The 23,937-nt window shown below is 35.3% G+C and overlaps 1 protein-coding gene across 1 annotated transcript; it reads left to right on the top strand.

Moving 5' to 3' along the window:
* Positions 1–103: 103 nt before the first annotated feature.
* On the top strand, positions 104–4,075 carry LOC112741509 (alpha-glucosidase). The gene is made up of 5 exons (XM_025790522.3): positions 104–398; positions 762–1,471; positions 1,790–2,020; positions 2,125–2,771; positions 2,985–4,075. Exons 1-5 carry the CDS (start codon positions 163–165, stop codon positions 3,846–3,848), a joined length of 2,688 nt encoding a protein of 895 aa, XP_025646307.1. The 5' UTR covers positions 104–162; the 3' UTR covers positions 3,849–4,075.
* Positions 4,076–23,937: the final 19,862 nt, after the last annotated feature.

Raw genomic sequence — 23,937 nt, 5'->3', positions numbered from 1 at the left:
GTTTCATGATATAGTATTAGAGTTCTAGATCTAAAAGGTCAAGAGTTCAAACATTGACATCAGCATTCTAGACTTATTTTATTCATTCGATGACTGAACTATTGTCCTTGTACAAAAGAGAAAAGTCCCTCACACTCAACACACTCACTAAGTAGCAGAAGAATGAGTAGTAGGCATGAGAGAAGAGACACTATGCTTCCCTTGTTATTGTTCTTGTGCATCATATTTAGGCATGGAGTTGAAGCTTCCACACTAACAGAAGAAGTAGTTGGATATGGCTACACCATCTCAACTGTGGCCAGTGATCACTTTGGGAAGTCGTTGACTGCCACTCTTAGCCTCATCAAATCTTCTTCTCTCCATGGACCTGACATCCCACAACTCAAACTCTCTGCCAGGTAACAACACCACCACTTTGAATCATTAGTGTGATCTTTTCAGTGATTATTAGAAAATTAAATAATTAAACACTATGATATCTTTACTGTTATAGCACGTCATTATACTAACCTTAGATAGATTAGTTCAGCTTTGCTTCGAATCTTGATACTAATGAATTCTAGGTTATAATTGATTATCAATTCGGTATTCACTATTCACTATCCAATACATACTGAAGTAATAATATTAATACACACAGCAAAATGTGATGCAAAATTTGAAGTTGATATGGCTTGCATCATACACGATTCCTATTCACTGCATCATACAAACTGAAGTGTATATAGCATGAAAATTTTGGTTATTTCTGAATTTTGCAGTTTTGAGAACAAGGATAGGCTAAGAGTAAGAATAACAGACTCTACCCACCAAAGATGGGAGATCCCAGAAGAAGTGATTCCTAGAGGTTCCTATTACCCTCACTGCTCTCTCAGCACCAAACAATTCCCTTCTAAACAAGAAGTAAAACTATCTCTGACAATAGCAAACTCAGACCTCATATTCAGCCTCCACAACACCACCCCATTTGGCTTCACTATCTCGCGCAAGTCCTCCAAGGACATCCTCTTTGATACCTCACCAGACCCTTCCAACCCTTCAACTTTCATTGTGTTCAAGGACCAGTACCTTCAGCTATCTTCCTCACTCCCAAGGGAAAGAGCCTCACTTTATGGCCTTGGTGAACACACCAAGAGATCCTTTAAGTTGCAGCCACACCAGACACTCACCATGTGGAATTCAGATACTTTTAGTGCCATTCTTGACTTGAACCTTTATGGTTCTCACCCTTTCTACATGGATGTAAGGAAAGGGTCTAAAGATGGAAGAGTGAAGTCGGGGAGCACACATGGGGTGTTGCTTTTAAATAGCAATGGGATGGATGTTGCATATGGTGGCGACCGTATAACTTACAAGGTGATTGGTGGAGTGTTTGATCTTTACTTTTTTTCTGGATCATCGCCGGAGCTGGTGATGGAGCAGTACACTGAACTCATTGGAAGACCTGCTCCTATGCCTTATTGGTCTTTTGGTAAGACTACTTATATAGCATGATAATCTATTCTGCCTAGTTATAATACATATATAATGATATTGATATTGCTCACATATTTTGATAATGATGATGAACCCTGCTGCTCTATTCAGTTGGACAAATTCATTCACTTCCACATTTCATTAAAGAAACGTTGGGTTACCATGTGGTACTTTATGAATTTTCCTTTCACTTGTTCACAGACATTTAAGTTCTAATCAATGTGTAAAAACTGTTGGTCTTATCTTGCTGATCTATTATTTGTAGCAGTGATTCCTATGCTTATCCACATCTTCATTATTTCTGTTCTGAAAGGTTTTCATCAGTGTAGATGGGGCTACAAGAATGTAAGTGATCTCAAGGGTGTGGTTGCCAACTATGCAAAAGCAAACATACCCCTTGAAGTTATGTGGACAGATATCGATTACATGGATGCATATCAAGATTTCACCCTTGATCCTATCAACTTTCCACTGGATAAGATGAAAACATTTGTGGATACCCTTCACAAAAATGGCCAGAAATATGTGCTTATCTTGGATCCTGGTAACTAATCCAGTAATCCTCATACCATGCCATTTCTTTTGATAATAAAATAACATCCATGCATAAGCATTAGTTATTGATCCAGGCTTTAATTTTGCAAAAAGGTATCCATGTGAATCAAACATATGCAACTTTTGTCAGAGGATTGCAGGATGATATATACATCAAGAGAAATGGAGTCAATTACCTTGGTCAAGTTTGGCCTGGACCAGTTTACTACCCTGATTTCTTGAATCCAAGCAGCCAAAAGTTTTGGGGTACGGAAATCAAATTATTTAGAGAGCTTCTCCCATTTGATGGTATTTGGCTTGACATGAATGAGTTGTCTAATTTCATCACTTCTCCCCCGAATCCATCGTCTAGTCTTGACAACCCTCCCTATAAAATTAATAATTCCGGAGTTATGCAACAGATCAATTACAGAACAGTCCCGGCAACATCTTTACATTTTGGCAATATCACTGAATATGATTCCCATAATTTATATGGACTCTTAGAATCCAAAGCAACCAACAAGGTTTTAAAGGATATAAGTGGCAAAAGGCCATTCATTCTAAGTAGATCAACTTTTGTTAGTTCTGGCAAGTACACAGCTCACTGGACAGGAGATAATGCTGCCACATGGAATAATTTAGCATACTCAATCCCTTCTATTTTAAATTTTGGAATATTTGGAATTCCAATGGTTGGAGCAGATATATGTGGCTTTTCGGGAAATACAACTGAAGAACTTTGTAGGCGCTGGATCCAGGTAAAATTTCATCCTTAAGTATGGTAATTAGTATCGATTATTGATTCTTTTTTCTTCTTTGTGAATGTTGTTTTCATATACTTGTATTAGTTTTGTATGCTTAGGTTACAAAAGTCACATGTAGAAACTAGTATCTTCTTTGTATAGTAGAAAACTTGGAAACTCATAACAAAACGTATAGATATCAAATTATTTTCACTTTCCACAATGCAGCTGGGGGCTTTTTATCCCTTTGCAAGAGATCATTCGGACAACACTTCCAATAGGCAAGAGCTATATCTTTGGGATTCAGTTGCTGAATCGGCTAGGAAAGTGCTCGGCCTGCGCTATCGCCTCCTCCCTTATCTTTACACACTAATGTATGAGGCACACACAAAAGGGACACCAATTGCAAGACCCCTTTTCTTTTCATTTCCTGAGGATGTCACAACATATGATATAAGTTCACAGTTTCTTCTAGGAAAGGGGGTTTTAGTGTCACCTGTACTAAAGCCGGGGGCTATAACGGTTGATGCATACTTCCCAGTAGGAAACTGGTTTGATCTCTTCAATTTCTCGAATTCAGTGAGTGCTGAATCAGGAAAATATGTTACCCTTGATGCTCCATCTGATCACATAAATGTGCATGTTGGTGAAGGTAACATCTTGGCCATGCAAGGAGAGGCATTGACAACAGAAGCCGCCCGGAAGACCCGATTTCATCTTGTGGTGGTTGTTAGTAGCAGCAAAACTAGCTATGGACAAGTTTATTTGGATGATGGGGAGACACTTGACATATCAGGACAGAATGAGCCATGGACATTGGTTAGTTTTTATGGTGCATTGCAGAAAAATAGTGTTTTTGTTGCATCTAATGTCACTAATGGAAGATTTGCCCTGGACCAAAGATGGATCATAGAAAAGGTCACTTTCTTGGGAATACCTAAGCATAAGAGAATAAGTTATATGAATGGAACAGGTTCACTGAAGATGGTTGTCAAGACTCACAATGATGACTCCTCACAGTTTGTTACTATACAAGTTTCAGAATTGTCACTGCTTATTGGAGAGGAATTTAAGCTTGAAATTGAAATATAAGGAACAAGGGAAATTAAAGTTGTTTTTTTCTTTTTATCTACTGAAGGAATGTGTCTTGCTGTAGGTATTCCTCACAAATGTCATGTTTTGTAACAAAAATAAAGAATACTATCAACATGGCTGGGAATCTAAGTACTAAGAAATCATATCTCTATTAATACTGTGGTTGTATAGTGTGATTGATTTGCTGTTTTAAATGATTTTATTGTGGAGCTCATTCTGATTCACCTATCTGTTTCTAAACAAGAATAAAATTTCAAATTATTTATCAAAGATTATTCTGTACCAACAGAAATAACTATATTTTGGGTAATGAATCAACACTTTGGGAGTGTTGGCTGAACTTTTTCCTTTCATCAGCAACTAAATTTTAACATGATAAAAGTCTAATTTTAATATAAAATGATTTTATACTCTTTAAAAGATTATAATAGATTTGTTAATTTGTACACTGGAAAGATTCTAAAATAGCGAAATACACCTCAAAGATTGTTTAGACAGGTCAGAACTGTTCTTTCCTTATTTAGCATTCTATTGGTCTGACATAAAATTGCAATCATACACTTTGTAATCCTCCAAATGTCGATGTATCAGCTTAAAAAATCTAAATTCATTACTGCATATACAACTAAGTATACTTTCGACTTGCTTAAATAAACAATCTTTGGGGTGTATCAAGTTATTTTAAAACCTTTTAGGTGTACTTTAATCACCTTTATACTCTTTTTCGTATATACTTTTGTCTATTTTTACTCTATAATTTTTTTTATAAATAAAACCAAAGGAAGAGACAGACACAAGAAGATAGACTCATAGACGTGCACTAAAAAGATACTTGTACCCATAGAGAATTAACAATCATCGAGAGCCTCATGAATAGAAATCATAGAAATTGTTGTGAAAATAATGGATGTCCATTTGAAATGATTATGACTTGGATAGCAGCACTGAGTGGAATATCACTTTTCGGTGATCACTAGATTTTGATTCGCAAGTGATTTGGTTATGGAACTTTATGTATTGGTGGTAGATGATTGCATTTGATTCTCCAGCCATTATGAATAGCCTTCTAATCTCAACCACCAACACAGTAATAAGCTGCAGAATGTTTTTTCCCATGTTGTTGTGCACATGTTTTTGCCTCATATTTTGGCATGGTGTGTTGAAGGTACTTTCCCATTAAGAGAAGAAGTAGTTGGATATGGCTACACCAGTGAAACACTAACGGCTAACAACCAAGTGAACCAATCAACTGTCTATGATTAGTGAGAATTTCTTGTATAATCTGAAAGCAAATAAGTACTCTGATTCTGGTTAAATTGTATTTGTGGACAAATTTTAGGCTTTCTTTCTGTTTTTTTTTTTTTTTTTGAAACTATTCCTTTGTTATTTGCACTATAAAAATGAATTATTCACGGTGTTTATTCAATTTTTATAAGTTCATGTTAAAATTCATTTTCTTTAATTTAATTCAAGATTTTGTATGTATAATTTTTTACAATAGTCATGCTACACATACAAACCTTTTTGGCTTACAAGTCCTACAAGTTGGGCCAAGCCCAACAAAACACACGCGCCTTTTACTCCCCCACTCGAGCGTAAAGACACGAGTGTCAGTGAACCGTTTCCAAAGCGCGCTCATTATGAACAACTCTTTTTCTTCTTTGTCAATCAAAACCACAACCCTCGAGATTCAAGCCACATTCAAAACCAACACCTACTCTGAAGAAACTGTCAAACTCCTCGCCAAAAGTAGACAAAATCAGCAAGAAAACTTCCAAATATCCATAAAAAAACACCAAAAAGAAAGAAGAAACATTATTCAAGGTACTGTTTGACTATTCTATTAGGTTTTTCAGATTTCTATTTCTGATTTCGAATGTGAAGCATTATATCGTCGTATTTCTCTCTCTGTTTCACTATTCTTGGTTTAGATTTGATATTACTGTTCTGATGAAACTGTTCAAGTCATTTACACTTCAAGTGAATGGTTTAACGTGTGTTTTCATCTGTTTTTGTGCATGATATGTGCAGTTTGCATATTTTTTAAGTAAGTTTGTATAGACATCAACTCTGTATTGTATTTCAAGTGAAATCATTTTTTGGTGTATATGGCTGATTTTTTGGTGTAAATCTCGAAATTCGAATGTGACTGGTGCATCTAGTGGCATTTTGAACTTAAATATTATTCTGAACTAATATAATGTCATGGAATTCAAAAAAAATAGAGGTGTATGAAATTTATATATATATATATATATATATATATATATATATATATATATATATATATATATATATAAAGAGTATTGAAGCGTAACTGGTGCTGTTGTACCTGTGTTTGACCTTGTAGTGTCAATGTACGCATGTTTGGTTGACTTGAATATCATTTTGAACTCATTTAATTTCGTATAAAAAAATAATAAATATGTAGAGGACTGAATTTGGGTGTATGAGACTGGAATTTGGGTGTATGTGGCTGGTATTTGGGTGTATGTGTCTGTAGCTTGCCTGGTATTTTTATCTATTGATAATATTTCTTACTCCTTACAGTAAAAATGACAACCAAGAGACAAGGTAAAAAAAATACAATGTAAGCACATATATATATATCTTAGAACAATTCAATTATTCCTAATGTAAATATAAGTTATTTAAGTGACTCTCATTTTACTTTGTTTACAGCAAACCAAAGACTTGAAATGTGCCACGAGACTATTGAGTGAAAAGTTTGAAATGATGAGCAAGCCAAAAAAAAGTCATCGTTTGCGAATTAGGATTTGGTGGCCTCATGCACATCCTGCCAATGAATGTACCACACAAACTGTTAAAGGAGTTGGCTAACTGATTTAATTTGGACAAAAGCAAACTGGACACAAGTTATGATTCGTTTAAAGTTAAACCCAAAATAATAGGGGCTGCTCTTGGCCTCAATGCATCAGGTAACTGATTACAGAAAATCTCTATATTTGCATTCTCTATAATATATTTTTTGTAATATCTTATTTTAATATCATGTAATCAAGTAAAAAATTTAGGTATATATGAGTGATATTTGGATGCATTTCAAGTGATTTGGAGTGTAAATTATTTTTTTTATAGGAGATCTGGTTTTCGATAAAGTGAGTTATAAGAAACTTTCTGAGGAGAACAAACTAATTTTTAGAAGGTTTCAGGGGAAGACATTAAAGAATCTAATCGATGAGATGATGAATATCGGTGTTGATAACGACCACAATCGCCTGATGTTCAAGAAGAGTTTTATCCTCTATATTCATATGGCGTTCTTGTTGCCAACTACGATAAATAAAGTATCTCCTGTGCACCTAACTCAAATTTTTCAGATGGAGAAAATAACGGAGGACAACTGGGGCGTCCATGTGCTCAATTTCATCATCAAAGGCATAACCAATTATCGTCTGAAAAAGAAAAAATTGATTCACGGCTGCCTCTATGCATTGATGATAGTGTATTTCCATCTATCAAAACACATAGACAAGAAGGGAGAAGCAATCCATGGACCTTCCTGGGTTAGCCACTGGAATAGAGAGCTGCTGGTTGCAAGAATGAGACCAGAGATAGATGGTCATATGGTAACTAAACAGAATACCTTCTCTAATTTGGGTGTATTTTAATTATTTAGATGGTGTAAACTAATGTCTCTATTGTTTCAAGGCATCGTCAAAAAGGAAAAAACAAAAAAGAATTTGAAGGAATTGAAAAAAAAAAAGAAAAGAAAGAAAAAAGAAAAAAAAAAGAAAGCAAGTTCATCCGAGAGTGATCCATCGGAGAGTGAACTTGATTTTTTCTCCGAGTCTTCAGTCTGAAGAAGACTCAGAGGAACCAAGAAGGAAACAACCCACCAGAACGGCCAAAAAGTAAGTAATATTTTTTGGTATATTTTGTCACTTTTAGGGTATTTTTTACTAATGATTGTTTGCCTTCCAGAATGGAATCAAGAAAAAGGAAGCAGCTTTTAGAGGATTCCACTTCAGAAAGTGAAAATGAATCCAATGATGAGTAAGATTCTGAAATTATTATCACTTTTTTTCTGTTTATTTTCAAAATTTGATGTATTAACAGAACATAGTATTTCTCATTTAATTTCAGAAGTGAAGAATCGTCGCCAATTAGAAAACAAAAATCAAAGAAAAAATTTAGACTCCCCACAAAAAGTATGCATTGCTTTTGAGAGTATTTTATCATCAATTTTGTTGTGCTTGTCTGATTCATATTTTTTTATTTCCAGGACGCAATCCAAAAAGAGAAAGCACATTGTTGAGGATTCGTCTTCTGAAGAACAAATTCAATCCTATGATGGGTAACTTTATCATCAAAATTATATTTGTTAACATGTTCTTCTGCATGTACTGTCAAAACTGATATTGAAACTAAAGTATTAGAAGAATTCTTAAGAGAATAAAAAAAAGAAGACCAACAAAAAGGTTGCTGCACGGGGGTTTGTTATATTTGGGTGTATATTACCGATTTTAAGGTGTTTTGGTTGCTGATTATTGTTTTTGGTTTCCCAAGATGAAGGGAGCTGGGTTGCAATCAACAGAAGGTCACTATGACTCATCCGAAACGTAAGATCCTTTATTTGATAGAATTTTGATATCCTGATTTAACTAATAGTATTTTTACTGAATGATGTTTATTCTATGCTTAGAATATCGGAGGTTAACTTAGGAAGTGAGAGTGATCCTTTGTTTCACGGATAAACAGATCAAAGCAGCATAAACAAACCTGCGGATAGCATGTAATTTCTCTTTCTAATACCGGTTGCTTAATTCTTTTTTTACCATCTGCTTCTAATTCTGTATATATTGTTTTAGAAAAAAAAGCCCATTAATGTTTTATTCAAGAAAAAAAGGTAGGAAAACAAAGAAAAATCTGCAACTACTTAAGTTGTCAAAAAACAGAGCTTGTGTTTCTTTTCAATGTTTCAGGTGTATTTTGACATTATTTTGGTAGATTTCAGGTTGAGTCTGGAAGAAGAATCGGTCAGTGATCCAGCTCAACAGAAGATGATTGTTGTTCGGATGGAGACACATTCGAAATCTGAACCGCTTGATATGTGAGTTTGACAACTAATTTTTGACCTTCTGATCATCTATTTTAAGGGAGTTTCTTAACTTTTTACTTTTGTCTTGTTTAGAGTTCTGATTCAAGTACGCATGCCTCTGTCCCAAACAACAACACCAAGCCCTGTGTCACAAATTGAACCATCCCCCCTCCCCCAAAGTCGCAGAGCGAGAAAATTAGTGAAGAAACAACTAAGAGGTTAGGGATAATATTCGGGTGTATTTGGGTGTATTGTTTTCTTATTTGGGTCTATTATTTTCTTATTTGGGTATATATCTACAGGATTGAGCTGTAACTGGTTTTTTATAATTTGATTCGTTTTCTATGACCTTGCAGCACTCTACAACCCCAGAAACCTAATGAAAGAACACCCATGGTGCCATCAGCTGTAAGAACAGGATTTTTCACGGATAAAATTATTTAAATGCCCAAATTAAATTTCGAAAAGTTAGGATGAGAATTTGGGAATTTAAACATGATTTTTGGACTCAGTGGGTCCTTCCGAGTCAGAAAATGTGTTTTCTGCGAAAAACTATGAACCGGCAATCGAACCGGTTAAACCGGTTCAAGTCTGCTAAGTGCTGCGCGAGAAGCAGTGAAAACAGCCGAAAACCTTAGAAAAATATTAGAGATGAAAAACGGGCGTTAGTGTTAAAGGTTTTGCCCAAAGTTGGGTCGAACGGGCTAAAAACGCTAATGGGTTGGATCGGGCCCAAGTTGGACCCAATCCCCACATATATAAGGTTCGTTAATGAACCAAGTTCAACACAACACACTAACAAACACACCCACACAGCTGAGAGGAGAAGGAAGAAGAAAACCCTCTATTAACACTATTCACTTCCATCTTCTCAAGCTCATATCTTGAGTTATAGAGCTCCGATCGCCGCACTGTTTGCGGCTACGCGTTTCTTGTAGAGAGCTCTACAAAACCCATATAAGAAACTGGTAAGAAAAGCTCGAAATCTTCTCAGATCTTCTCTTCAAAGTTTCGAGTTTAGGGTTTTGTGATTAAGTGAGATTTGTGATTTTTGGGTGTTTAGGTTCACTCTAATCCTTGCTTAGCATTGGATTTTGACATCCAAATCTGTTAGACAAGATAAGAGGCTTTGAACTCTTGTGAAATTTTGTTTTATGATAAGTCCTAGGTTGATTTGTGGTGATTTATATGTATATAGTTTAATTATTGTGAGCTTGGAGCTTGTTGGTGATTGTTGGAAGCTTGGATTGTGTTGGAAAGCTTGTTGGTGATCTTTGTGGTGCTCGTTGTGGGTTAAGGACATATTGAGAAATCGGCCAATGTATGGTTTCGGTTTTCTCTATGTAGTATATAATATTCATGGACACTTAGGCTAGTGACTCATAGGATAGGTTTGAAAATTACATGTTGTTGATGATTGGTTGGTTGAGGATGTACAATGAATTGGTATTTTTGATGTTGTTAGATGATGATGTTGAGATATGATGAAATTGGATGAATGAACATTGTTGACTATTAATATGAAGCATGGTTGAGTTGATGATGAAGATTTATAGTGGTAAATGATGATTTGTGAATGTGCTTGGAATGTTATATATATACTTGATTATTGAGGTTGAGAATAATGAAGTAGGGTGGAAAGATTGGTATTAATGGGGAAAGGTGACTCTAGAGGGGAAACTTTGCTGTAGAGGGGAGTTGAGTGTTGTTTTGATTGGTTTGAGATATGAAAATTATGAAATTGGTAAATTGTGAACTTTGGGTAAAAGTTGGTTTTTTATGAACTTTGTTTGATCATAACTTTTGCCTCGATTTTCAAATTCTGTTGGAATTGGTTTAGATTTAAAGTTCATTAAAAACTCTTCGAATTGATATAAAGTTTGTAAAATTTGAAATTTTGTAGAGGGAGTTATGATCATTCAAAGTTGGTGTTAAAAATCTGAAATTCTGCAAAGTTGCAGAATTTCAGGATTTCTGATATGTGCGCACGCACAGCCTTGTGCGAACGCACAACCCTGAGAAAATCTTATTCTGTGCGGACGCATAGACCTGTGCATACGCACAGGCAGGAAAAGACTCTCTGTTTGCAGCGTTAGCACAGCTTGTGTGCGTGCACATCAATGAAGAATTACGACCTGTGCGTACGCACAGCCTTGTGCGCACGCACAAGTCGGGAAGGGTCATCTGTTGGGGGCACTCGCACACCCTGTGCGAGTGAACAGACTTTACAAATTTTAGTACCTGTGCGTACGCACACCCCTGTGCACACGCACACTTTCAAAATCTTCCTGGGCGTGCGCACGCACACCCCTGTGCGGACGCACACGCCCTGTTTCACAAATTTAAACTTTGTTTTCAACTATTTCACCTTTCCAACAAGGTTGTAGGCTTCTATAACACCATTTTAAGGTCTTTGGGCTTAATTTTGAGTATGGAAATATGAGAAATAAGCTAAGGGTTTTAGTTGACGATTATTATGAAAAACTAGAAAACGGAGGTTTAGGTTTCTGGTGTACTAGGGATGGGCTTGGTGGAGTGAGAAAGAGGAATGGAGATGTTGAATTGACAGTGGTTGAGATGAGTCGAGGACTCTGAATGGGATGATGGATCCATGTTGTACTAAAAACGTTTTCTGAAAACCACTGATGTATTGTTTTGTATTAAGATTATGAGACGCTACGCACCCGGCAGGGACGGTGGTTAGATCCTGCCTGTCGAGGTAGCGGCGGCGGCGTAAGGGCGGTGGTTCGTCCCGCTTGCATTGAGATGTGAGGTCTGTGGCAAGAGTATCCCGCTCGTATCCCTTCGGATCAATAAAGCGTGCAAGCGCAAAATCCTGGACAGTGATCCGAGCACTATATCTCGGGGGTTCCCATATGGTGATTCCGAAGGGCAACATCTCCATGGAGATGTGTCGGGTTGGCAGTTGAACCGACAATGTGATATCACAGCCAATAGGGCAGGAATTCATCATGTGCATTTTTTATCTGTTTGTATGCTTTTCTGACTTGTAATTTTTTGCCTAATTGCATAACATACCTATTTGCTATTTGAATTACTTGCCTTACATGCAATACTTGTGTCTTACTTGCCTTATATATAATTGTGATTTCTACTGGGATTGAGGAGGTTCAGAAGGCGGTGGTGATGGAATTGCATGGAGGTTAGGTTGGTGAAGGCTTTGGGACAGCGGTGATTAGTTAGAATAGAAATCCCCTAAGATAGAATACCATGTTTATTTATGTTAAGAGTATTATATGTGCTTTATTTTTTTAGTATGCCTTAAGTGTGAATCTTGTAATGGAGTTGGAGCCTAGGATTGCCTTTGGCGTCTCGGAGTCTTATATCCTACATCACTGGACACTGTTACCATATTGAGAACCTCCGGTTCTCATACCATATCTCTGTTGTGTTTTTCAGATGTAGGTCACAACCCACCTCGGTGAGTTGTTTGGTTGGTGACAGAAGCGGATGATCCAGATACTATTTGGAGTCTTTTTGGTTTGTTTTGTATTTGTCTCTCGCTTTTGTATTTTTGTTTTGGCCTAGAGGCTTGTATTTGAAAGAGAACAAAACTTATATAAGCCATTTTAAACTTCAGTTTCCTTTCGTCTGTATATTTGGCTAGTTGGCTTAAACTCCACGAGCCGCGGCTAGTTTCTTATAATATTACACTATTATACTATTATCTTTGTTTATATCAAATATATTTCTTGTGCTTTAAGTTAGGCACGTCGTTAGTTCGTTTTGCGCTTTTAAATCCTGTTTTTGAGCTATATCCTTCATCAGACTTCTAGATTATATTATTTCTTCTATATATATCATATGTATCAGCTTTAGAACTGTCGTAACCCTTGATTAACCTTTGCTTTACGACGTGAGGTAAAGCTTAGGCTAATTAGGGTGTTACACCAGCTCCATCTAAAGTGTACGTCCAGCACAATATAACTCTCTTTCGATATCATTCGTCTATTCTTATTCTTATAATATCTTACATATTAACACGCAGTAATCTAGCCCCTTAAGCCACTGCTGCACTGATGATGATGATGGCCCACACAACATCCTACGTACCTAAAGAATTTTCGATGCCATCATTCAGCCTTGGCTTCACTGATTTAAGTCAAGAAGAAACACTGACCCAAGAGGGGCAACCAGGATCTCAGAAGGGAAAAAGTCCTGAGACGCCAATACTAATCAAAGAATTAGAGGGGCTGGTGGGGAAAATTACAAACAGTGGGGTAAAGGCAGCATTGGATTTTGGAGAGAGTAAAAGTGCCCCGGTCGAAAAGCAGCTTGCCGGCCAAATTTTTGAAAAAGTTTGAAACTCCTGAAAGGAGCAACCTAATGTCGGCGAAATGAAAGAAAAGTACTACATATGGGCCACACGAGTAATGACATACAGGGATGGAACAACTAATGAGTATGATCCAGTGTGCACCCTCAATATCCAACAACCATTGCTAATGTCAAAAGTCCACTTTGCGTCTCTAAAAGCTAGTACATATATTGAAGCTGAAGTAATATTAGAATAAGATTAATGATTATATTATGGCATGTGACTGCAATGTTGATTGATGTAATTAATTTGAGTATTTTGTTTTTCTAGATTGTCAATGCTATGTGCCTGATCTTGAACCAACAAAATATTAAAAAATTTGAAGAAGAAATTTACTGTCTCTCGCTTAATATTGCGATAAGGTGTATTGTAATTAAATTTGGGTGTATTTTTGTATTCTTTTGGGTGTATTAAATATTTCTTTTGGTGTTTCACAAATGCTGCAGAACATGGCTATTGGGAATCATGCAGGTGGGGAGTTCTTACAGCCAAAATAAAAAAAGCCATTTATGATTGAAGACTACAAAATGTTCATACCCTTTTTGGAGCTGAAAAAATTAGCATCACATCCATATGTAAGTTTTTATTTCTAAAACTTCTTATCACAATTCTTTGGTTATTTACCAATTAAACTAAAACACTGTTCAATGTGGACATGCTTAGGATATTTGCACCTATTTGCTATTCGGAGCATTGGTGGTTTTGGGTGGCTGATGTTAGAAAGAAAAAATTTTATATCATTGACCCATATCACAAGACGTGTCCCTCCGAACCATGAATGAAGCTAAATAAATTTGTTGCAAGTTGATTCTATTTTTTGTGTTTTAATATTTGGGTGTATTTTTGTACAAAATAAGGTGTAGTTTGTGATCCTTTGGGTGTATTTATTTATTAAATTTATTCTTTCTTATATGTTGCTTTGTTTTTTGTTTTTAGGGGTATGTGATTTCCAGAATGAGGGTATATGGCGGGGGCACCTCTCAAGAAAAAAAGATCGTGAAATTGAACCGCCATACATCGATATTTCAGGCCAAAAAACACAGAATAAATCTTTCACTCTAAAAATTGTGTTTTCTCTTGCTGTCCTGTATTAATTTGCTAATTTATTTTTTGTTTTCAGCTATGATTGTGCTGTTTATATAATGAAATGGCTTAAAATATTCCAGCCTCAAAACATTGAGAAGGGAAAATATGAATGGGACAATTGGACTCAGATAACTGTGTTTAAAACTATATAACTCTCTATTACTCTACTAAATTAACAGAGTTGATTAAAATAATATTCTTTTAAACTGTAGACAGAGGTGGACCACTTTAGAGTTGAATTTACTTCTCGCATTCTGTTTCATGATATGAATCGAGACAGAGATGCAGCCATTAGGGGAAGTGAAGTAGTGAGATTGTCCAAGCCATCTGCAGTGTTGTTGAGTTCATATTGTCAAATAGATTCATATGATATTGACAGTAATTAATTTCAGTGTTATGTAGTCTTGGAATAGTTGAAATTAATTATTGTCAATATCATATGAATCTATTTGACAATATGGACTCAACAACACTGCAAATGGCTTGGACAATCTCACTGCTTCACTTCCCCTAATGGCTGCATCTCTGTCTCGATTCATATCATAAAACAGAATTCGCGAAGCAAATTCAACTCTAAAGTGGTCCACCTCTGCCTACAGTTTAAAAGAATATTATTTTAATCAACTCTGTTAATTTAGTAGAATAATAGAGAGTTATATAGTTTTAAACACAATTACCTTAGTGCAATTGTCTCATTCATACTTCCCTTTTTAATGTTTTGAGGCTGTATTATTTTAAGCAATTTCATTATATAAATAGCACAATCATAGCTAAAAACCAAAATAAATTAGCAAATTAATACAGGACAGCAAGAGAAAACATAATTTTCAGAGTGAAAGATTTATACTGTGTTTTTTTGGCCTGAAATGTCGATGTATGGCGGTTCAATTTTACGATCTTTTTCTTGAGAGGTGCCCCCTGGCATATACCCTCATTTTGGAAATCAAATACCCCTAAAAACAAAAAACAAAGCAATATATAAGAAAGAATAAATTTAATAAATGAATACACCTAAAAGATCACAAACTACACCTTATTTTGTACAGAAATACACCTAAATATTAAAACACAAAAAACAGAATCAACTTACAACAAATTTATTTAGCTTCATTCTTGGTTGGGAGGGACACGTCTTGTCATATGGGTCAAGGATATAAAATTTTTTCTTTCTAACATCAGCCACTCATGACCACAAATGCTCCGAATAATAAACAGGTGCAAATATCTGAAGCATGTCCACATTGAACAGTGTTTTAGTTTAATTGGTAAATAACCAAAGAATTGTGATAAGAAGTTTTAGAAATGAAAACTTACATATGGATGTGATGCTAATTTTTTTAGCTCCAAAAAGGGTATGAACATTTTGTAGTCTTCAATCATAAATGGCTTTTTTTTATTTTGGCTGTAAGAACTCCCCACCTGCATGATTCCCAATAGCCATGTTCTGCGGCATTTGTGAAATACCAAAAGAAATATTTAATACACCCAAAATAATACAAAAATACACCCAATTTGATTATAATACACCTTACCCCAATATTTGGTGGGAGACAGTAAATTTCTTCTTCAAATCTTTTAATATTTTGTTGGTTCAAGATCAGGCACATAGCATTGACAATATAGAAAAATAAAATACTCAAATTAATTACATCAATCAACATTGCAATCACATGTCATAATATAATCATTAATCTTATTCTAATATTACCTCAGCTTAAATATATGTACTAGCTTTTAGAGACGAAAAGTGGACTTTTGACATTAGCAATGGTTGTTGGGCGTTGAAGGTGCACACTGGATCATATTCATTAGTTGTTCCATCCCTGTATGTCATTACTCGTGTGGCCCATATGCAGCATTTTTCTTTCATTTCGCCTGACATTAGGTTGCTCCTTGCAGGAGTTTCAAACTTTTCAAAAATTCGGCTGGCGGGCTGCTTTTCGACCGGGGAACTTTTACCCTCTGCAAAATCCAAGGCTGCATTTACCCCAATGTTTGCAATTTTCTCCACCAGCCCCTCTAATTCTTCGATTAGTATTAGCGTCTCAGGACTTTTTCCCTTTTTAGATCCTGGTTGCTCTTCTTGGGTCAGTGTTTCTTCTTGACTTAAATCAGTGAAGCCAAGGCTGAATGATGGCATCGAAAATTCTTTAGGTACGTAGGATGCTGTGCTGGCCATCATCATCATCAGTGCAGCAGTGTCTTCAGGGGCTGGATTACTGCGTGTTAACATAGAAGATACTATAAGAATAAGAATAGACGAATGATATCGAAAGAGAGTTATATTGTGCTGAACTTACACTTTAGATGGAGCTGGTGGCACTGTGGGTGTTCTTTCATCATGTTTCTAGGGTTGTGGAGTGCTGTAGGGTCAGAGAAAATAAATCAAATTATAAAAAACCAGTTACAGCTCAATTCTGTAGAGATACATCTAAATAAGAAAAAAATACACCCAAATAATACCCAAATACACCCGAATATTATTCCTAACCTCTTAGTTGTTTCTTCACTAATTTTCTCGCTCTGGAACTTTGGGAGGGATGGTTCAATTTGTGGCACAGGGCTTGGTGTTGTTGTCTTGGATAGAGGCATGCATACTTGAATTGGAACTCTAAACAAGACAAAAATAAAAAGTCAAGAAACTCTCTTAAAATAGATAATCAGGAGGTCAAAAATTAGTTGTAAAACTCACATATCAAGCGATTCAGATTTCGAATGTGTCTCTATCCGAACAACAATCATCTTCTGTTGAGCTAGGTTACTGACCGATTCTTCTTCCAGAATCAACTTGAAATCCACCCAAATAATGTCAAAATACACCTGAAACTTTGAAAAGAAACACAAGCTCTGTTTTTTGAGAACTTGCGTAGTTGCATATTTTTCTTATTTTTTGGCCTTTTTTTTTCTTAAATAAAACATTAATGGGCTTTTTTTCTAAAAGAAATATATACAGAATTAGATGCAGATGGTAAAAAAAGAATTAAGCAACCGGTATTAGAAAAAGAAATTACATGCTATCCACAGGTTTGTTTACACTGCTTTGATCTATTTGTCCTTGAAACAAAGGATCACTCTCGCTTCCTAAGTTAACCACTGACATTCAAAGCATAGAATAAACATCATTTAGTAAAAATACTATTTAGTTAAATCAGAATGTCAAAATTTTATCAAATAAAGGATCTTATGTTTCGAATGAATCATAGTGACCTTCTGTTGATGGCAGCCCAGCTCCTTTCATCCTGGGAAACCAAAAACAATAATCAGCAACCAAAACACCTTAAAATTGGTAATATACACCCAAATGTAACAAAACCCTGTGCAGCAGCCTTTTCGTTGGTCTTCTTCTTTTTTTATTCTCTTAAGAATTCTTCTTTTTTTACACTGCTTTGATCTATTTGTCCTTGAAACAAAGGATCACTCTCGCTTCCTAAGTTAACCACTGACATTTAAAGCATATAATAAACATCATTCAGTAAAAATACTATTTAGTTAAATCAGAATGTCAAAATTTTATCAAATAAAGGATCTTACGTTTCGAATGAGTCATAGTGACCTTCTGTTGATGGCAGCCCAGCTCCTTTCATCCTGGGAAACCAAAAACAATAATCAGCAACCAAAACACCTTAAAATTGGTAATATACACCCAAATATAACAAAACCCTGTGCAGCAGCCTTTTCGTTGGTCTTCTTCTTTTTTTATTCTCTTAAGAATTCTTCTAATACTTCAGTTTCAATATCAGTTCTAATAGTACGTGCAAAAGAACATGTTGACAAATATAATTTTGATGATAAAGGGTAAGATAGGTTTACAAAGTATCTTACCCATCATATGATTGAATTTTTTCTTCAGAAGACGAATCCTCAACAATATGCTTTCTCTTTTTGGATCGCGTCCTGGAAATAAAAAAATATGAATCAGAAAAATACAACAAAATTGATGATAAAATACTCTTGAAAACAATCCATACTTTTTGTGGGGAGTCTAAATTTTTTCTTTGATTTTTGTTTTCTAATTGGCGACGATTCTTCACTTCTGAAATTAAATGAGAAACACTATGTTCTATTAATACATCAAATTTTGAAAATAAACAGAAAAAAAAAAGCTATGATAATTTCAAAATTTTACTCATCATTGGATTTACTTTCACTTTCTGAAGTGGAATACTCTAAAATCTGCTTCCTTTTTCTTGATTCCATTCTGGAAGGCAAACAATCATTAGTAAAAAATACCCTAAAAGTGACAAAATACACAAAAAAAAATATTACTTACTTTTTAGATGTTCTGGTGGGTTGTTTCCTTCTTGGTTCCTCTGAGTCTTCTTCAGACCGAAGACTCAGAGGAAAAATCAAGTTCACTCTCCGATGGATCACTCTCGGATGAATTTGCTTTCTTCTTTTTTGTTTTTTTTTTTCTTTTTTTCTTTCTTTTCTTTTTTTTTTCAATTCTTTCAACTTCTTTTTTGTTTCCGCCTTCTTGACAATGCCCTGAAACAGTAGAGACATTAGTTTACACCATCTAAATAATTAAAATACACCTAAATTAGAGAAGGTAATCTGTTCAGTTACCATATGACCATCTATCTCTGCTCTCATTTTTGTAACCAGCAGCTCTCTACTCCAGTGGCTAACCCAAGGAGGTCCAGGGATTGCTTCTCCCTTCTTGTCTATGTGTTTTGATAGATGGAAATACACTATCATCAAGGCATAGAGGCAACTGTCAATCGATTTTTTCTTTTTCAAACGGTAATTGGTTATGCCTTTGATGATGAAATTGAGTACATGGCCGCCCCAGTTGCCCTCCGTTATTTTGTTCATCTAAAAAATTGGAGTTAGGTGCACAGGAGATACTTTGTTTATCGTAGTTGGCAACAAGAACGCCGTCTGAATATAGAGGATGAAAATCCTCTTGAACATCAGGCGATCGTGGTCGTTGTCAACACTGATATTCATCATCTCATCAATTAGATGCTTTAATGTCTTCCCCTGAAACCTTCTAAAAATTAGTTTGTTCTCCTCAGAAAGTTTCTTATAACTCACTTTATCGGGAAACAGATCTCCTATAAAAAAAAAAAAAGAAAACAATTTATACTCTAAATCACTTGAAATACACCCAAATATCACTCATATACACCTAAATTTTTTACTTGATTACATGATATCAAAATAAAATATTACAAAGAATATATTACAGAGAATGCAAGTATAGAGGTTTTCTGTAATCAGTTACTTGATGCATTGAGGCCAAGTGCAGCCCCTATTATTTTGGGTTTAACTTTAAACAAACCATAGCTTATGTCCAGTTTGTTTTTGTCCAAATTAAAGGAGTTAGCCAACTCCTTTAACAGTTTGTGCGGTACATTCATTGGTGGGATGTGCATGAGGCCACCAAATCCTAATTCGGGAACGATGGCTTTCTTTGGCTCGCTCATCATTTCAAACTTTTCACTCAATAATCTCGTGGCACATTTCAAGTCTTTAGTTTGCTGTAAACAAAGCAAAATGAGAGTCATTTAAATAACCTATATTTACATTAGAAATAATTGAATTGTTCTAAGATATATATATATATATATATATAGACGTGCTTACATTTTATTTTTTTCACATTGGCTCTTGGTTGTCATTTTTATTGTAAGGAATAATAAGAAATACTATCAATAGATAAAAATACCAGACAGGTAACAGACACATACACCCAAATACCAGTCACGTACACCCAAATTCCAGCCTCATACACCCAAATTCAGTCCTATACACATTTATTATTTTTTTGATTATACGAAATTAAATGAGTTCAAAATGATATTCAAGACCAAACATGCATACATTGACACTACAAGGTCAAGCACAAGTACAATAGCACCAGTTACACTTCAATACTCTTAATATATATATATATATATCAGTTCCATACACCTCTATTTTTTTTGGATTCCGTGACATTATATTAGTTCAGAATGAGATTTAAGTTCAAAATGTCACTAGAAACACCAGTCAAATTGGAATTTCGAGATATACACCAAAAAATAATTTCACTTGAAATACAATACAGAGTTTATATTTATACAAACTTACTTTAAAAACATGCAAATATGCACAAATCATGTTCCGTCACTATCCGCAAGTAATAAACTACAGTATCCGAACCCGCCCCTGCGGGTACCCGCTCCGCTCTTACCCGTCCCTATAAAAATTAAATAACATTTTAATTTTTACATATTCATATATAAATTAAGACAAAAATTTAAAATTCATAAATAAATTAAATATAAAACTTGAGCTAATGACAGCATCTTTTCAAATTGCAAACTTGACAAATCACAAAACACATTTTTCAATTATTTTCCTTTCTTGCTTTAATTTTTCAGTTTAATATATGATTGGTGCCACAAAATATATATCTAAAATCAAACTTACTCTACTATAATCTAAAATAAATAATTGAATCTTTATTATTATATAGAGTAAATGTCCAAAATAGTCCCTGAATTTCAAATCGCTATTTAATTTAGTCTTTGATTTTTAGAAATGACCAACTAAATCCCTAAAATTCAAAAACGTGCATCTCCGTTAGTCCCTCACATAAGTGCCGTCTAAACGTTGCTGATGTAGAACGTGAACTGCCATGTGGGCATTTTCAGCTGTATGCTTATGTATACCAAGGTTGAATTTGATTCAAATTGGTATCTGAAATTGCAATAATACCCAAATTAATCCATTTCAATTATAAAACCCTAATTGTCTTCTCTTCTTCGACCTCTATGTTGTCTCCTTCTCTTCTTCGACTCTCCTTCTCTTCTTCGTCCTCTCTTCTTCGCCCTAATACCCAAATTAATTTCTCGTCTGTGTGAGTGATGATGGATGGTGGCGAGAAAAGCCAAAGTAGCTCAAGTAGGAACAACTATGCAGGGAGACCTTATGGCAGCAAAGGAGGAATGCGCAATAGGGGAGGTAAGAACGCCATTTTCTGCAATTCAGGGCTTCGAACGGTGATGAAGTACTCAACGATAGCAAAGAATCCTGATAGACCATTTTATGGTTGTCCGAACTATGAGGTAAGGTTATGGCTGTGAAGAAAATGTTAAGATGGTTTCACTTTGAGTTTGGATTCACCTGCGTTTTTTACTCTGCAGTATGAAATTCATTATAATTTTTTCTGCTGGGCTGATGGATGTGAAGAACCAGTTTGTGCAATACCCATTCCACAAGAAGTTTTGCATGAGTTAAATTGGAGGATGATAAGTTTGGAGAGTGATGTTAAGATCGTGAAGATGATGACAGTGGTGCTGCTGGCTTTTGTAGTTACTTTTGGTGTGTGTTTAGGTTTTGACAAACTGAAACTCAAACAGAAGTTGCTGCTGAAGGGGGTCAAGGAGCTGAACAAGAACCTGCAACTCGGGTAATAATAGTATTAACAACATTAATCAAAATTAGAGCTTGAGTTAATCAATTTGGATTAACTTGTGGAACAGATTAATCTTTAGAAACAAATCCATTTTCTTGTTAACTTGAGAGGATATGTTTTTGGTTTCATTTTATTCTTGTTATTGCTATCATAGGCTGCAAAGACTACAAAGAATGCCAAGAAAGGGCTTCTAAGAACTAAAAGTGAGAGGCGCAACGAACTCCCTGTCAAGAGGACAACTTTATCCACTGCTGCTATTGCTGTGGTTGCTCCACATCCAACTGAGGTTTCAAGGGAGACTATTCAGGGAGCTAGTGCAGCAACCTCTGAAAAACTAGCCTGCTTCTTGAAATTTGTTCCAACTCCAGGATTCAACCCACCAAGAAAAAATGTCTAGCTAGCACAAAGTGTAGTGGCTTTTTGAGTTCATATTATTGTAGTTGAATGCTATAGTTAAACAATGTGTCTTTTTATAATGTAACCTTTGAAATCTGTATGCATGGCCTTTGAATGTTGTTATGGCCTATGATGTTTTGGGTTGTGATAGTATGTTATGCACAATGTGCTTTAGCACAAACAACACTTGTTCCATGTTTTGGAATTAGTTATGTTAGGTTAAATTAATTTCATATCAGTTTTGTTGCATGTTTTGATTTATCTCTTTTTGGTTTAATTGAACACAATTTTAGCAGAACAAGTGTAGCATCAAGAGTTGAACTCATGTAAAATTAGTATTTCATTTCATTCCATCTTTATCAAGACATTACATATCACTTAAGAAATTTAAAATTTCATAACAAAATAATTATTTGTTGAATATAAATCCCAACAAGCAAAAACCTAAACACACACCAAAAGTAACTACAAAAGCCAGCAGCACCATTGTCATCATCTTAACGATCTTAACATCACTCTCCAAGCTTGTCATCTTCCAATTTAACTCATGCAAAATTTATTGTGGAATGGGTGTTGCACAAACTGGTTCTTCACATCCATCAGCCCAGCGAAAAAAATTACAATAGATTTCATACTGCAGAGTAAAAAACGCAGGTGAATCCAAACTCAAAGTGAAACCATCTTAACATTTTCTTCACAGCCATAACCTTATCTCATAGTTCGGACAACCATAAAATGGTCTACTAGGATTCTCTGCCATCGTTGAGTACTTCATCACCGTTCGAAACCCGCAATTGCAGAAAATGGCGTTCTTACCTCCCCTGCGCATTCCTCCTTTGCTGCCATAAGGTCTCCCTGCAGAGTTGTTCCTACTTGATCTACTTTGGCTTCTCTCGCCACCACCCATCATTACTCACGCACACGAGAAATCAATTTGGGTATTAGGGTGAAGAAGAGAGGACGAAGAAGAGAAGGAAAGTCAAAGAAGAAAAGGAGACAGCATGAGTTCGAAGAAGAGAAGACAATTAGGATTTTATAATTGAAATGAACTAATTTGTGTATTATTAGGCAATTTCAGATACCAATTTGAATCAAATTCATCTTTAGTACACATCAACATACAGCTAGAATGCCCACATGGCAGTTCACATTCCACATCAACAACTTTAGATGACACTTCTGCAAGGAACTAACAGAGATGCACGTTTTTGAATTTCAAGGATTTAGTTAGTCATTTCTAAAAATTAAGGACTAAATTGAATAACAATTTAAAATTCAGGGACCATTTTAGACATTTATTCTTATTATATATAATTGAATAACAGATAAAAATAATTAACGAAGCAACATCACTATTGCCTAGTTGAGACCTATTTACTGAAACATAACCATGTGGTTAGCAAACAGTAACTTCCATTAGAAACAAACTTCATTACCTCTTCAAAAACCACTTTATTTCTTTGAAAAGGACGAAAATACAGCTCATTCTCCAAAACAACTAGAAATAAACTGTAAACAATGGGACTATCCCAAAAAATCATGCTCTGGTACATTCAACAATACAGTAGCCCTAAAAAATAGAAATCTTCCATCAAAAAATCATAAATAAGACCTTGTAGATGACTGTGGCATGATGAAACAAACAAAAGCTCGACCTTTTCGAAATCTCATATAAACTAAGAAAAAGGAGAAGACGAGAGCTAAGCCGGACTTGATATGTTGTACCCTTGTAGGCTTGTACTACGAAGACGAGAGCTAGCTCGATTTGTGCTGAAATTAAAATACGTTACAAGTAAAA

The sequence above is a fragment of the Arachis hypogaea genome, chromosome 14, assembly GCF_003086295.3.
Source record: "Arachis hypogaea cultivar Tifrunner chromosome 14, arahy.Tifrunner.gnm2.J5K5, whole genome shotgun sequence".
NCBI lineage: Eukaryota > Viridiplantae > Streptophyta > Magnoliopsida > Fabales > Fabaceae > Arachis > Arachis hypogaea.
This window is presented reverse-complemented; position numbering and strand designations above follow the sequence as displayed.

Coding starts and splice junctions, on each gene's coding strand:
- LOC112741509 (XM_025790522.3), top strand. CDS start 163: ATGAGTAGTAGGCATGAGAGAAGAGACACTATGCTTCCCTTGTTATTG. Junction 1,472..1,789: donor TATGCCTTATTGGTCTTTTG/GTAAGACTACTT, acceptor CTGTTCTGAAAG/GTTTTCATCAGTGTAGATGG. Junction 2,772..2,984: donor TTTGTAGGCGCTGGATCCAG/GTAAAATTTCAT, acceptor TCCACAATGCAG/CTGGGGGCTTTTTATCCCTT.